The 17,325-nt window shown below is 39.4% G+C and overlaps 1 protein-coding gene across 7 annotated transcripts in view; it reads left to right on the forward strand.

The window, feature by feature from the left end:
- The window catches only part of parp4 (poly (ADP-ribose) polymerase family, member 4), a 109,159-nt gene that overhangs the window by 15,316 nt on the left and 76,518 nt on the right, over window positions 1–17,325 (forward strand). For all 7 annotated transcript variants that reach the window (XR_013498885.1, XM_078222080.1, XM_078222083.1 and 4 more), the window contains 5 exons: window positions 1,826–1,892; window positions 2,328–2,406; window positions 4,781–4,876; window positions 12,536–12,694; window positions 16,490–16,624. Coding sequence is in view for 6 of the 7 variants with exons in the window: in XM_078222080.1 (XP_078078206.1) it covers window positions 1,826–1,892; window positions 2,328–2,406; window positions 4,781–4,876; window positions 12,536–12,694; window positions 16,490–16,624 (536 nt within the window). In the remaining variant the exon portion in view is untranslated. The remainder of the gene's footprint in view (window positions 1–1,825; window positions 1,893–2,327; window positions 2,407–4,780; window positions 4,877–12,535; window positions 12,695–16,489; window positions 16,625–17,325) is intronic.

Raw genomic sequence — 17,325 nt, forward strand, 5'->3', positions numbered from 1 at the left:
GATAATGCAAAGCTTGGAAATGTAATAACTGATGCAGACTTCAGGAGAATATAGGCAGCCTGATGAAATGGCAGATTAAAAACAAAAGTATATTGATGTGTTTTGGAAGAAAAATTTAGTACAGGCAATATAAATGAAAAGGAACAATTTTAAAGTTTGTGCAGGAACCAAATGATCATTGAATGTGGTGGGATAACTTGATACAATTGATTTTTTTAAAGGAGCTAATCCTTGGTTTTGCAAGTGTGAGCACAGAATACAAACATATGGCAGTTCTTCTAGGTGTGTATAAATCATTAGTTAGACCTCGAAGCCACACAGCAACTTGACTTGGATATATATCACCATTCCTTCATTGTTGCTTGGTCAAAATCCTAGAATATCCAGGGATATAAATTATGTGGGAAGACTAGAGAAGATGGAATTATTTTCCATTAAAAATGACTTGCACTTTTATATAGTGCCTTTCATGACCTGCAGGATGTCTCAAAGTACTTTCCAGCCAACAAAGTACTTTTTTTCCAGTGTAGTCACAGTTGTAGGAAATCAGGCAGCTAGTTTGCACAGCAGGCTCCCACAAACTGTAATGTAGTAATTACCAGATAATCTGCTTTTGGGATGTTGGTTGAGAGGTAAAATTTGGCCAAGGTCCCACAATATGATTCTTTAGCCTTTCATCAGAATCGTATTGTGGGTCTTTTATGTCAACCTGAGAGAACATAATTGAATAATATGTAAAATATGTGTTGCATTTTGATTTTACCCATCTAACTTGGTACTTCATACAAATGTTGTCCCAGTTTCAGTTCACATTGATGTGGATTCTCATTTTCTTGGAACATTGTCAGCTAATGAGATGCAGTGGTTAACGTGCACCAAGAAAATACAATTCAGATTACCAGTGCAGCCCATGTATCTTTTTACTGTTTGTGTTTGCTTTTCATTCTGCCTGTATAAAATTGATCTCAGTTCTTGTATATCAGTTATTGCATTGAAGTTATTATTTCCTATTTTTCTGTCATTTTGGCCTAGTGATAGCAGTCTTGGTGTCCGAAAATTGTAAATTATGCCGCATCCCAGGAATTTGTGCATGTAATCTAGGCTGGCATTTCAGCGCAAGAGCTGCAGTGTTCTAAGTGCTGCCTTCATGTTGAGACATTAACATTTTACATAAAAAGATACCTTGGCACTGTTTGAAGCAAAACAGGGGAGGCATTACAGTTTCTTGTTCAGCATTTATCAATTATTTAAAACTTCCCAAAACATATTAGCTGATCACTTAGCCCATTGTTAATTGTGGAACCTTACTCTGTGCAAATTGTTTTCTGCACTTGCCAGTGCAATAGTGACTACAAGACAGCTCGATCCCCTACTTTATAAAACTGATGGCTTATATGCAACTGATTGAGAACTTAAAGAAGTCAATCTGATAACTTACGATCTGTGGACTTTAATACAAAATGCAGTGTGCAATAGACCTTGTACTTCTGTTCAATAGATTAAAGAAACCTGCATCTTGCAACATTCTGAAATTAACCTTGTGCTGAAATGATCACAATTGTGCAATGTTTTTATTATTTTATGCTTCTGTTTCTATTTTAATGATTGTCATGACTTGTGATTACTTGTTTTATTTGTATTGTTATCACAATTCAGCACTTACTGCCATGATGATTTTTCAATTATCAATCTACCTATCAACACTTCAGAAGCAATTCATTGGCTTTGAGATACTTTGAGAATGCGAAACAACTATGTAAATGAAAAATCTTCCTTTATGTTCTGAAAATGCATTGATAAATGTAAGTGTTATTCATGTTAACAGCAACAGAGATGGAAAGAAACATTGAAATTCCTGAAGAGGAGATGCAGAACAATGGAGAAAACTTTAGGTATGTTAGATTTTTATTGATAATATATAGTCTCAATGTTGAGAATATAATTATGATAGCTATAATTTTAAGTAAATTATTTATTCTTCCTTTTTAAGCCCTTTTTATGTCTGCATGGTGAGCTATGTCTGCCAAGAATAAGCAGATGATGTGTTCTCAACCGTACATCAGTCTCTATTGGTGCTACAGCACAACTGGCCACTAAGTAATGTCCAAAAGCAGAATGGAAGAAACCTCCTAAAAATATTCACAGCTGAAATCAGTAATTCATTTTTGGGGAATTGTGGTTCTGGATTAAATCCCTCTGTTCTCCCATGTGCTAGTATTCCGGTGTACTACATTTAGTATTAATTTCAATAATGCACAGTAATTAATCAGTAAATATTCATTGTTTGTACTGCCTAGATAATCTAATGTTTGTGTTTCTCTTCACAGATTTATTTCTGCACATGACAGCAATATTCCCTCTTTTCCAACAGATTTTGAGGTGGCAAAATATTCCATATTGGAAAAGGTTTGCTGCCCATTAGTTCATTTCAATTTCTTCTATGCTCGGTTTTTTTTTACAGATTTTTTTATTGGCTGAGAATGATGGACAAATTTATGTAAGCAGTATGTACTTTACAGTCTGTACAGCACAAAGGCTACACTGAAATAATATGCTTTGGATTTTAGAATCATTTGGAAAAACATTGGTGTGATTACTGCTGGCATGATAAAGTAATGCCTTTAGCCCATTCACTCAATCTCCAGTTGATTGACAATGTCTGAAATGAGCTGTTAAAACAAAACAGTTCTGGTATGTTTTTCACTGCGCACACTTACCTGGTAGTGCAACATGCTGAAATACCAATGCAGGCCAGAGACACAGGTTACAACATGTAATTCTGCTAAAGCACAGCTTTGCAGTGTGCACAGAGCAGAGAAGGGAACTACACCAAAGAAGGAAAGAAATAAGAAATGGCCATCACCAGGCAACTTAATCAAAGCTGCAATGGCATAATCTAGGGACTACATTGGTTGTAGATGGTATTTGACAAGGAGAAAAAGAGATATGTTAATACTCAAATTTATTCCTATGTTATATAATTTGAGCTTATTGCTGATTTGTGCCATCATTTGCACCCTCTGGGACTCGAGGAGCGTAACATTTATTTTAAATTTACACAAAAATTGCGTTTATTAGGTTTGATTGACTTAAAATAAATTTGCCATATAAACATTATATCTGTTTTTACACTGCTGTGGAGCAGGATACAGTTAACGTACAAAGTAACTAGAGATTTACCATAGCAAACAGCCTACATTTCAATGGTGGTTTAGGGCATGGGCTGTTTGCACGAATCACAATGAAAAAGCAACTATAGTATTGTTTTCCATTTATGTAGCTGACATTGTTTTTTGGAAGTTAGGTCAGAATTTTTTTGAAGTATCTTTGCAGAGATTCCATGACACAAAAGTGTATCAGTTGGTAAATAATAAACTGTAGAAAAACTATAGAATGATGAATTTTCAAGACACATCCTTCAGATGGACAAAAGATCGAGGAAACTCGTGATCCCCATGATTCCCTAGGATCGAACATCACAATTTATGTACTGATGCCTTGCAACATCAGCATGACTGTTATATTGCCTTACGTTGCACCTTTGTTCTTATGCTGATGATATCCCTCCCTAACCAAATGTGGGCTCAGGTTGTTCCATCAAAGTTGCAAATAAATTGTCATTTCCTTTTTTTTTGTTCATTCAAGGATGTGGGCTTCACTGGCTAGGCCAGCATTTATTGCCTATCCCTAATTGCCCTTGGTTTTCAAACATTCATCAACCTTCCTTAGCTGTGTTATTGAAATATTTTTACATTCAATAGTTTAATAGCCCATTAACTGCTTTAGAAGTGTTAAAGATTCAATCTGGTAGTAACTCTTAATTAGTGCTAATGAAATCACATTCACATGGAGTGCACACTTGCAACTAGTTCGTTGAAATAATTGTAGTGCTGTTTTATTAATATCAGAGATTATTTAGTGAAATGGCATTTAGAACAGACTCTTAGATATTGACTTAACTAGCATTATGCTAGTGATGCTACTCAGCAGAAGAAATATTTTAAAGGGTGTGTTTCGCAGCATACAATCCACCCACCTCCACTCAGACTTTGCACACAATCAACAGAAGCTGGTAAATTTTATTAGCACTTAATTTCCTGGATCTCACTCCATAAGCACATTATGCAGCCAGAAATGTTCCTACTATTGGCCTTTTGTCCACTTGCAAACAAAATCAAATCCCAAGAATAAGAATATAGAAACTGCAATTTTTCACCAGTCTGGCTAAAATCAACAAGCTGCTAAATAACTGTTGGAAGGTAGAACCTGGAGGTTCTTCCAAACACTAAAACACCATGTTCACATCTATATTTTAAATAACAGATACGCTTATTTAATCTTTGCTTGGTTTTATATAAAATGGCCAGCATTTCTTTCAACTCTGTTATCTATGCATTATCTATCATGTTTCGATAGCTCTTGGGCTAAAGGAATCAAGGGATATCAGGAAATTGAATTTGATGATCAGCCATGGTCAGAATGAATGGCGGAGCAGGCTCAAAGGGCCAAATGGCCTACTCCTGCTTCTATTTTCTATGTTTCTATCATTAACAAAGGGCAAGGATGAATGTTTTGACTAGACGTGCTACATACAATGAATATTAACATTAAAAGACTCCCATCAAAATGAGTTCATCCAGGTTTGTGTACCGTTCAGCCCACTCTGAAGCTCAAGATGCAGGTTGAACCAATATTTAATGTTTAGCTTTGTCACAGGATATTGATCTATTTTCCCAACCAAGCCATTTATTTACGAACAATGTCTTACATTTTCTATTAGAATGAAAATGGAGTTGGTGCAGTAGTGGTGTTGGAATTGCAAGTTTCTCAGAAAAATGCCAAGTTTCCTTTTCGAATATCTTCTCACTTTGAGCAGGTCAGTAACTTTGCTATGTGAATGTGTGAGTTAGTGAAGACTGCAAATCTAGCATCTCTGTCAATAAGTGTTCTTATCATTTTGTTATGATTGCATAGAAACTGAAAAATGGTGCTGTCGTGATGAATATATAGTTCTTTGTTCATGCTAATATTTTAGAGGTAATGTTTAGCTGTGGGAAGATTGTTGAGCAGGAAAGGTAACTAAAATGCTGGAGTGTAGAGATTGCCAGAGCACCAAGAGAAAATAGTAATTCAGAAGGTTGTCCACGTTTGTTCAATAGAGTCAGAATAGAAATGGAGCCATAAAACAGCAGATGGGCTTACTTAGTTAGGAACGGGAAACGTGATGTACATACTGCTTGTTTAGATGTGCAGTCCATTGAGATGTTTTGTTTTTGGAGTTAGAGCAAAATTAGTTTAAAAGCATTCAGTGAATCCTGAAAGGCTATGTCATCATGAAGGTAGGTGGGCTTAAGAATGTTTTCTGGTTTTAATTTATCTGTGTGCTTGCTGGGTGAGGGTGTTAGTCATAGTTTAGCCCTCGTGTGAAAACTGTTAACAGCTCCAGACAGTTAGGGCTTAGGAGAAATCCTGGGGAGCTAAGAAGGCAGCAGAGGTTCACTGATTCGAAGTTGAAGGCAGTTCAGGCTCATGAAAGCACTGGGAGCCTTTTATAACTGGAAGCCATGGGAGTCATTTGTATGCAGTCAGGAAACTGGAGGTTAGAGAAACATAGGGGTAGTACCAGCTTAGTGAAGCTGGAAGTCTGTGAAAGAGTTGGAAATGTATCACTAATTGGAATTCAGATTTGTGAATCCCATGGAACATAGTTTCCAGAAGAGGGATTGAACTGTCGAGAGGTGAGCAGTTGTTGAGGCAGTCTGAGTTGTTTACAGGATTCAAGCTGGTTGATGAAGCATAAACCAAGACATAAGAGTTTTTTCTTTATTTAGAGGGTTTATTGATTTGTTCAGACTCACTGGTCTCCTCCCACCCAATCCAGTGCCCCAGCTATCATAACTCCAGGAGTCGGCTGTAAAGGAACAGTGCTTTATTGCACAAAATAAACTAAAGCAAAAACCACAAGCGTGTAGTGAACGTAACAGGTCCCAACCAGGACAGTGGAATAATGGACCCACTCAGGGGTCTGCTTTATACAGGGCTCGGGATACAAGTTCCACCTGGTTAGTTAATTACCAATCCCTAGGGAGCTCGTATTCAACGAGTCCTACAGGGAGGTCAGTCCGTGATTTCCACTCACTGAACAATATAAAAACATTAACAAACCTTTAAGTAATTGATAAGACATTGACACAAGTCAGAGCAGTTTTTGAGGAAATTCAAAGGCTAGATCTTGAAAAGTGAAGTGTTGAAATCTCTCGTGAGAGAGACGGAGTTCTGACAAGCTTTTGTGACTCACAGTAGTCTTTGACATGTGGATAGGTTGCAGAGAAATTTGTGGGATCTGTCTTGCTTGCATCTACCTTTATTGTGCAGTGTGGTGTGTTCAATTGCAAACTGCCTGTTAATTCAAACTTACCTCGTGTTAATTCTGAATGCTAGAGTATAAGTTGAATATTGTAGATCATTTTACTTTTCTGACTTTGTATAGTGAAGTTTGTTTTATTTGTTTGAAACAATAAAATCTTGTGACTTTATTCTTCTAGAAGGTAACCTGGGATTCAAACTTTGTCGACTTTCAACAAAAAGTTATGGTCCCTAATCGGATTATAACACTGTCAAATGAGCCATACGATACAGTGGGATGATGTGGATTTGCTTTCTGCAGGGAGCCAGAGAACAACAGAAAAATGTTTAAAAGGATAATTCATTAAAAATGTTAAAAATAGCTTTATTTGAATTATTAGTTACATACATGTCAGGTACTCGTGATTAGTGAAGACAGCAGAAAACCTATTTAGGAGAAACCTGAAAGGGAAAGATTTCCTGTACTTGTAATTTGCAGAGAAACCATAACCACTTTGTTTATATCCATTATGAAGAACATGGGAAATAGGAGCTGAAATAAAAATTGAAAATGTTTGAAATACTCTATGTTTGGCAGCATCTATGGCAAGAGATACAAAATTAGCAGTTTATTTGTCTCCTTTCATAAGAACTGGAAAAATTTAGAAAAGAAATGGGTTTTGAGCAAGTGAAAAGGGAAAGGGAACAAAGGGAGGATCTAAGAGCTGGGTGGAGGGTGCAAGAAGTTAGTGACAAAAGTTTCATTATGCAAGCCAAAGGCAGCGGAGGTGGTGGAAATGGCAAAATAGGTGGGGATCCTTGGTTGAGAAAAAAGGAAGACACTTTAGAAGATTTAGTATGGAACTACTAGTGCTATTATAGAAGTGCTATAAGAACATAAGAAATAGGAGCAGGAGTAGGCCATCTAGCCCCTCGAGCCTGCCCCGCCATTCAATAAGATCATGGCTGATCTGAAGTGAATCAGTTCCACTTACCCGCCTGCTCCCCATAACCCTTAATTCCCCTACCGATCAGAAATCCATCTATCCGTGACTTAAACATGTTCAACGAGGTAGCCTCCACCACTTCAGTGGGCAGAGAATTCCAGAGATTCACCACCCTCTGAGAGAAGAAGTTCCTCCTCAACTCTGTCCTAAACTGACCCCCCCTTTATTTTGAGGCTGTGCCCTCTAGTTCTGGTTTCCTTTCTAAGTGGAAAGAATCTCTCCACTTCTGCCCTATCCAGCCCCTTCATTATCTTATATGCCTCTATAAGATCACCCCTCAGCCTTCTAAACTCCAACGAGTACAAACCTAATCTGCTCAATCTCTCCTCATAATCTACACCCCCTCATCTCCGGTATCAACCTGGTGAACCTTCTCTGCACTCCCTCCAAGGCCAATATATCCTTTCGCAAATAAGGGGACCAAAACTGCACACAGTATTCCAGCTGCGGCCTCACCAATGCCTTGTACAGATGCAGCAAGACTTCTCTGCTTTTATATTCTATCCCCCTCGCGATAAATGCCAACATCCCATTTGCCTTCTTGATCACCTGTTCTACTTGCAGACTGAGTTTTTGCGACTCATGTACAAGGACCCCCAGGTCCATTGGAACATGTAGCATGTTGTAATTTTTTTCCATTTAAATAATAATCCAATTTGCGATTATTTCTTCCAAAGTGAATAACCTCGCATTTGCCAACGTTATACACCACCTGCCAGATCCTCGCCCACTCACTCGGCCTATTCAAATCTCTCTGCAGACCGTCCGCTTCCTCCACGCAATTCACTTTCCCATTTATCTTCGTGTCGTCAGCAAACTTTGTTACCCTATACTCAGTCCCCTCCTCCAGATCATCTATGTAAATAGTAAACAGTTGAGGCCCCAGTACCGATCCCTGCGGCACGCCACTAGTCACCATCTGCCAACCAGAAAAGCACCCATTTATTCCAACTCTCTGCTTCCTGTTGGATAGCCAATCCACGCTAACACCCTACCCCCAACTCCGTGTACCCCAATCTTCTGCAGCAACCTTTTGTGAGGCACCTTATCGAATGCCTTTTGGAAATCCAAAAACACCACATCTACCGGTTCCCCTCCGTCAACCGCACTAGTCACATCTTCATAAAAATCCAGTAAGTTCGTCAAACACGACTTTCCTCTCATGAATCCATGCTGCGTCTGCTTGATCGAACCATTCTTATCCAGATGGCCTGCTATTTCTTCTTTAATGATGGATTCCAGCATTTTCCCAACTACAGACATTAAGCTAACCAGCCTATAGTTACCCGCCTTTTGTCTACTTCCTTTTTTATACAGCGGCGTAACAGTAGCCGCTTTTCAATCAGCTGGCACTACCCCAGAGTCCAGTGAATTTTGATAAATAACCACTAACGCATCCGCTATTACCTCTGACATTTCTTTCAATACCCTGGGATGCATTCCATCCGGGCCCGGGAACTTGTCCACCTTCAGTCCCGTTAGTCTACCAAGCACTGCCTCTCTAGTAACAATAATTGTATTGAGTACCTCTCCTCCTACCAACACTCGATCGTTAATATTCGGTAAACTATTTGTGTCTTCCACCGTGAAGACCGACACAAAAAACCTATTTAAAGTCTCAGCCATTTCCTCGTTTTCCACTATTAAATCCCCCCTCTCGTCCTCCAAGGGTCCAACATTCACTCTTGCCACTCTATTCCTTTTTATATATTTGTAAAAACTTTTACTATTATTTTTTATGTTTAGAGCTAGTTTAGTTTCATAATCTATCTTTCCTTTCTTTATCACTTTCTTAGTCATTCTTTGTTGTTTTTTTAAAGCTTTCCCAATCTTCTAAGTCTGCACTATTTTTGGCCACTCTGTACGCATCGGTTTTTAATTTAATACTGTCCTTTATTTCCTTCGTTATCCACAGCTGGCTATCCCTTTTCTTACAGTCCTTCTTTATCACCGGAATATATTTTTGCTGACTACTGAAAAAGATCTCCTTAAAAATCCTCCATTGTTCCTCAGCTGTCCTATCTATCAGTCTGCTCTCCCAGTCCGCCCTAGCCAATTCAGCCCTCATCCTATCGTACTCTCCTCTGTTCAAGCAGAGGACATTGGTTTGGGACCCTACTTTCTCCCCCTCCATCTGCACCAGAAATTCGACCTTATTGTGATCACTCGACCCAAGAGGGTCCTTCACAAGAAGATCCTTAATTCTACCTGTCTCGTTACACATTATGTGGAGATGCCGGCATTGGACTGGGGTAAACACAGTAAGAAGTTTAACAACACCAGGTTAAAGTCCAACAGGTTTATTTGGTAGCAAAAGCCACACAAGCTTTCAGAGCTCCAAGCCCCTTGTTCAGGTGAGTGGGAATTCTGTTCACAAAAGAATTCCCACTCACCTGAAGAAGGGGCTTGGAGTTCCGAAAGCTTGTGTGGCTTTTGCTACCAAATAAACCTGTTGGACTTTAACCTGGTGTTGTTAAACTTCTTACTGTCGTTACACATTACCAGATCTAAGATAACTCGTTCCCTCGTAGGTTCTGTAACATACTGTTCAAGGAAACTATCCCGACAGCATTCTAAGAGCTCTTCCTCCATCACACCACGTCCAACTTGAGTCAGCCAATCAATATGCAGGTTAAAATCCCCCATGATTATTGCCGTTCCGTTTTTGCACGCATCCATTACTTGTTTGTTTATAGCCCTCCCCACCTCAACATTATTATTATAGTGGCTATAGTGGGGAGGCAATGCCATAATGGCATTGTCACTAGACTAATAATCCAGAGACTCAGGACAAGATAGAATCATAGAATCCCTGCAGTGCAGAAGGAGGCCATTCAGCCCATTGAGCCTATACCGACAGCAATCCCACCCAGACCCTATGCCTGTAATCCCACTTATTTACCCTGATAATATTCCCCCCCCCACCCCCGACATTAAGGGGCAATTTAGTATGGCCAATCAACCTAGCCCACACATCTTTGGAGTGTGGGAGGAAACTAGAGTACCCAGGGGAAACCCACACAGACACAGGGAGAACATGCAAACGCCACACGGAATTGAATCCGGGTCCCCGGTGCTGTGAGGCAGCAGCGCTAACCACTGTACCACCATACCGTCATCTGGGACCCTGAGTTCAAATCCCACCATGGCAGAAGGTGAAATTTTGAATTCAATAAAGATCTGGAATTAAAAGTCTAATGATGACCATGAAACCATTGTCATAAAAAGACATTGGGTTCATTGATACCCTTTAGAGAAGGAAATTTGCTGTCTGGCCTATGTGACTCCAGATCCACATCAAAGTTGTTGACTCTCAATCTGCCCTCCATTTTAGAGGGCAATAAATGCTGGCTCAGCCAGCGACGCTCATGTCCCAAAAATACATTTTTTTAAAAAGGTTCTGTCGTAGCAACAAATGCAATGTTACAGGAATTGGGTTAAGAGCAAGTGCAATCAAGGTAGCTGTGGGCTAGTGGTGAATGTTCGTTGATAGTCCAAACCCAGAAATGGAGACACAGAAGTCAAGGAAGAGAAGAGTCAGAAATGGACCATGTGAAGGTGAGAGAAGGGTAGAAATTGGAAGTGAAGTCACTGAAATTTTCCAGTCAAGGGCGAGAACAGGAAACGGTATCAAGTCATTAATGCACATTTCATCAGCCTGTCTATGTCTTGAAGTCCGTTACTTTACTAATCATTGTTGACTAAATTTCCCAAGTTCTCTGTCATCTGCAAACTTTGAAATTATATGTACCCAAGTTTAGATTATTAACATGTATCAAAACTGAAGCAGCAAAAAATCAACTTTTGCAGTGACAATAAAAGGTGGCTCACTGCCACATTTTCAAGGACAATTGGGGATGGGCAATAAATGCAGGGCTTGTCCCCAACATTCATATCCCATGAATGATTGAAAAAAAATCCTTACAAGAAAGAAATTACTTTAGAACTTAGGGTAAATGACTAGATTTTGCTGAGTATTTGCTGTAGATTCCACAGCTCGCCACTCATTTAATCTTGATCAATGATCAGGAAATACCATGTTAATTTTATGGAGTAAATAAATATTTTTAATATAAAATGTTTCCTAAATTTAAAATGAGGATGAGCATCATGTCTCCCTTTGTGTTGAGAGATATTGTTAGTTGAGCAAAATATTTCTCCATATCTACATACCATTTTGGGCCTCTGCACCTTGATCTGCTCCAATAATGCAATTACGAAACTTCCCCAATGGTATCTTGGAATCTTATACCAATCTAGAGATTACTCTAGAAATACACAAGCTCTAATAATTAGCTGTTATTGACTGTTATTCCAGCCAGCAACACATCCAAATTGGGTGTCACAAAGCACCAGCTCTTAACAGAAACAAACCCAGTGTTTTGTGTTGGTACCCTGATAGCCCCTGAAATACTGTCCACCAAAGCAACATGTGATTGAGATGCACTGCTGAAACTTTTAAAAATAATACCGAAATAATCATACTTTATTTTGTTCACTTTTTAGATAATCATAGGAGTTTGAATTTATATAATATCTTCAAAGCAGAAAAAAGACAATGTAGAGGTGTAAACAAAAAATGAAACTAGTATAATCAGAAAAAAATAATTCTCCCTTAAATGATGGATAGGGGATTTTCACAGTAACTTCATTGCAGTGTGAATGTAAGCCTATTTGTGATGAATAAATAAACTTTTACTTTACTTCTTTGTGTGGCAAGCAGTCCTCCACATTCAGGCACACTTATTGTGAGCAAACTGTAGAATTAAGCAGTGACTGGAGGGAAATGTTTGAAGAAAAATGGCAAACAAAGAATTACTGCTGTGTTTTGAATAATAACTACAATCCGATTTAAATCAATCCTAATAGAAATTCACTAAGTATGAGACCTCTGGGTGTTGTTATAAGAATTGCATTGATATTGATTTTTTTTTAGTCTCCGGAACCCACCCTCCCCTACAAAAACTTAATTTTGTATCACCTTTTCACCTAACTTGCATGATATTTGTCAAATGTTTTGCTATGTCTGCTTCAGAAAATATCTTTACTTGTTTTTAACTCTAGGTCTCAGCTGTGAACTAATAAAGTTATGTACTTATCAAGTAACTAAATGTTATTGTTATACATGTGGGAAACCACATTTGTTTTATAAAATTTTAAAAATACTCATTTGTATACACTAGAACCAGCAGCAGAAGAAGAAGTTCATTTTCTCCTCGATTGCTGAGAAAGCTGAAGAAGCCTATGACTGGTGTATGAAGAAACTAGTGGCGCAGGAATTCACAGTGAAAATTAATGATCTATCAGCTGTGCGGCACTTAACTTCTGAAAAGTTGCAACAGGTCAGTGTAGAATTTACATTATAAGAATATGGATTCCTAAACATTATGACTTAATGGTATTATACTTTTACAATGTATATATCAGTACTGCCTGATGAAGAATGTACTTAAAGCAGCATTGTCTTTATGTCTCAGTTGAACACAAATATGTACAGGTCTGGAAAGGACTTCAGCATTCCATGCAGCTAATCCCAAATTTCAGAAAATTCCTTTCTGTCGTTTATTTTGCCGAAGAAAAGTCTTAACTCCCTGTTGAATTTGCTTGCATTATCCACCTCTCCTAACTCCTTGGGTGGTCTGTTCCAAGCATTTCAGTGTACAAATTTGGTGGCTATGTCCAATAATCTATTATGCCTCTGGTTGCATATATTTCTTGAAATCATATTCACTTCAAAAACATTTCCGATGGCCTTTTGTCTCTGATGTAAACATTTTGTTGCTTTTCCTTAGCAGTCCGGATGCCCAAACCTGGTATAATATATTTATTTCTTCTCTATGCACTCCCTACCTATCTTTGTCTCTGTCTCAATGCCAATCATAGGTTATGGTCATCTGGGACTATGGCGACTTTAGTTTAAAGTTTATTTATTAGTGTCACAGGTAGACTTAAATTAACACTGCAATGAAGTTGCTGTGAAAAATCCCCTAGTTGCCACACTCTGGTGCTTGTTCGGGAGGGAGAATTTAGCATGGCCAATGCACCTAACCAGCATGTCTTTCGGACTATGGGAGGAAACCAGAGCACCCGGAGGAAACCCACACAGACATGGGGAGAACGTGCAGTCTCCGCACAGACAGTGACCCAAGAAGGGAATCGAACCTGGGTCCCTGGCACTTTAAGGCAGCAGGGGAACAGGTTCTCTTCCTGTCGGGGAACACTTCAGCAGTCACGGGCATTCAGCCTCTGATCTTCGGGTAAGCTTTCTCCAAGGCGGCCTTCATGACACACGACAACGCAGAATCACTGAGCAGAGGCTGATAGCCAAGTTCCGCACACATGAGGACGGCCTCAACCGGGATCTTGGGTTCATGTCACACTATCTGTAACCCCCACGACTTGCCTGGGCTTGCAAAATCTCGCTAACTGTCCTGGCTGGAGACAATACACATCTCTTTAACCTGTGCTTAACCCTCTCTCCACTCGCATTGTCTGTACCTTTAAGACTTGATTACCTTTAAAGACTCGCATTCCAACCATTATCTTGTAAATTAAGTTTGTGTCTATATATGCCCTGTTTGTGAACACAACTCCTCACTCACCTGAAGAAGGAGTGGCACTCCGAAAGCTTGTGCTACCGAATAAACCTGTTGGACTTTAACTTGGTGTTGTGAGACTTCTTACTGTGCTCTCCAACCAATACAGACGTCCCTCATCCTTTCCTTCCTTTTCCTATCTTTTATGAACACCCTGTAGCCAGGAATATTTAACACCCAATCTTGCCTTTCCTTGAGCCATGTCCCTGTTATCACCACAATATCATAATTTCACAACGCAGTCTGAACCTGTAACTTCCCAATCTTATTTGCTCTACTTTGTGCATTCACATATATTCACAGTAACCCTGATTTGGATGTTTTTAGTTTTTCTCTTGTTCCGACTTCATTTAGTACATTGCTAATCTCCATACTATTGCTTTCTGTTCCTCCCAGTATTTTGTGCATTCTGGTATTCCCCTCTCGTATTTCCTTGTGGTTCGCGTACCCCTGCCGAGTTGGTTTAAATTCCTCCCAATAGCACTAGCAAAACGCCTCACAAGCAACTCAGTCCCAGCTCTGTTCAGGTGCAATCCATCTGAGTTGTATAAGTACCATCTCCCCCAGAGCCTGTCTCAGGAATCTAAAGTCCTCTCTCCAGTACCGTCTTTCTGGCCATGCATTCATCCGCCTTATCCTCCTATTTCTGTATTCACTTTCACCTAACACTGGGAGTAATCCAGAGATTACTACATTTGAGATCCTGTTTGCTAATTTTCTGTCTAGCTCTCTAAATTCTGATTGCAGGAATCTATTCCACTTCCTACATAAGTCATTTGTGCTAATGTGGACCACAATCTCTGGTCGTTCACCGTCCCCCAGAAGAATGTGACATCCTTGACGTAGCATCGGACAAGCCATCCTGGAGTCACATCAGTGGCCACAGAAACACCTGACTATTCCCCTAATTAATGAATCCCCTTTTACTATTGCTCTTCCCTTCTTATTCCTCCTTTCCTGTACAGCTGAGCACTGGCTGCAGTCCTCTAAGGAACTCCCTCCATCTTCCAAATGGAAAACTGAGAATGTAATCTCAGGGAACTCCTGCACTACCTGCCTGGCTCTTTTGGACTGCCTTGCCCTCTCTCTGCCTCCAGGCCCTTAAGCAATGTGACCACCTCTCTGAATGTGCTATCCACATAGCTCTCAGTTTCACGTAAGTGCCACAATGACACCACCTGCCACTCAAGCTCTGAAACCTGGAGCTTAATTTTCTGCAGCTGGCAGCCCTGCACATCTGGCCATCTAGGACACCGGTAGCAACCATGACTTTGCACATTTTACAGGACATGCATTCCACTCGACTAAGCTGCCCTGTCTTGTTTTAACTTTACTTCTCTTGCATTAACTATTCTATTTTGGATTGCTTGTATTGTCTTATTATGTAGGCCCTAACTTTCCCTTATTTTGGATTCCAGTTTTTCACACACTTCCCCTTACACTGAGCACTTATCACCCAATTAACTTAGCAGCTTCCTGTGATGTGACGGTTATCTTTTTTTCCCACTGTGTCTCACAGCTGCTTTTGATAGAATCTCTGCATGACCCGTTGAAAGGCTTTTTTTATTCCAGTTGGTAAAAGCATACAACAACAGGAACAATCACTATAGGCTGCATACTGCAACATATCAAGGATAGCAGAGTTTCAAATACATTGTGTTTGTTGCCCACAGGCAACAAATACATAAAATTTACAAGCCATTCTGCCTAACATGTCTTATCTGGTTTATGTGCTTAACATGAGCCTTATCTTGCCTCTTTACATCTAAGCCTACCAAAACAATGTTCCAATCCTTCCTCCTTCATAAGTTTATCCAGGTTCCCTCAACTGCAAGTAGTTTTGTTGCTTTTTAAAAAAATTACCTTGTTATTTGGTTTATGAATTGTGAATCTGTATCCAAAAGTCCCTTTGCTCTATTACCCCATTTAGACTATTATTTTCCAAAAAGTATATGGCCTCCATAATCTTCCCAAAAAAATCCACCCCCTAAAATGTTTATAGGTTTTTGTTTGTCAATTATATACCCATTCAACAAGTTTACTAATGTTTTCCTACATCTTGGTGTAGTCTTTTTAGTATTAACTGTACCTTCCTCTTACCCACCTTCAGTATCTTTATCAAATTTTGATATTGTACTTGTGATTGTTTATGTAAAAAATGAACAACAGTGGTCCCAGCACCAATCCCTACTAAATGTATCCTTCCACCTATCCTCTCTCCAGTAACTGCATTTAATCCTGTTTTCTGTTTTGAAGTCAGTTTACTAGTTATTCAGCTACTTGTCCCTGACTCCATGTACTAGGACTTTAGTCATGAGCCAACTATTGAAGGCCTTGTACAAATCCAAATACTGCATTACCCATCTACTCTTTCGGCTGCTTTTAAGAATTCAATCAGATTGGTCGAATGTGACCTTTTTGGAATCTGTGCTATCATTTATTATATTTTCTAGATAAATGTAACAAGCAAGCTGTCTGCTTCGATTTTACTCCTTCAAGGGGTGATTATTCTCATTCTTTTTGTGCTTTTCATGATAACAGCTTATAATCGAGGGAGCCCTGAATGCCAGCAGAATTTCAAATGAAGTTGGAGCCTTCGTAGAAATGGTTTGGGCAGAAGCTCAGGGCCATTTAGAAGATCAGTTGATCAATCCAACCTCCATCACTCTCAATGATGTAAGATGCATTTCTGTTTTGCTTTTCAGAAGCTATTAGAATATAAATAGTTGGATAAGTGCTTTGTGTGATATGAGTTTTGAGCTGTATAACCAGAGGCGAATCGCAATCGGGCAGAAGTGAGACGCAGCAGTTGGTTTTGTGTTTGTTTAGTGTCAGTGACAACTCCTGCAAACAGATCTCACTTTTCTCTGTGAACTAGGGCATGTTCTTTTAATGCACAATATCCAGGTTAAAGTAGCAAGACCCAGGGATTTAACACACAAAACTTCTTAGTGTATTCAGCCTTGCTGGAATAATCACATGGCATCATTTGAACCCCCTGGCCTTTTGTACAGCAGGAAGTCTCACAACACTAGGTTAAAGTCCAACAGGTTATTTGGTAGCATGAGCTTTCAGAGTGCTGCCCCTTCATTGCTCCGAAAGCTGTGCCCACTCCAGTCCAACACCAGCATCTCCACATTATGGTCTTTTGTAGACATGCTGAATATGCATTCCATCAGAGGAATATTGGCCAGGACACCAGAAGAAATCTCTAGTTTTCACATTGGGCAGTGAGATCTTTTATACCTACTTGGTCCATTGTATCTTGGTGAAGTGTTTTTCTAATACTATCAGTACAAGTGTATATTATATACTCAAATCTTTGAACTAAAGCATTGTAGTCTTGGGGTATCACTCGGAGATGAGAATGTCACCAA

The sequence above is a fragment of the Mustelus asterias genome, chromosome 10, assembly GCF_964213995.1.
Source record: "Mustelus asterias chromosome 10, sMusAst1.hap1.1, whole genome shotgun sequence".
Taxonomy (NCBI): domain Eukaryota; kingdom Metazoa; phylum Chordata; class Chondrichthyes; order Carcharhiniformes; family Triakidae; genus Mustelus; species Mustelus asterias.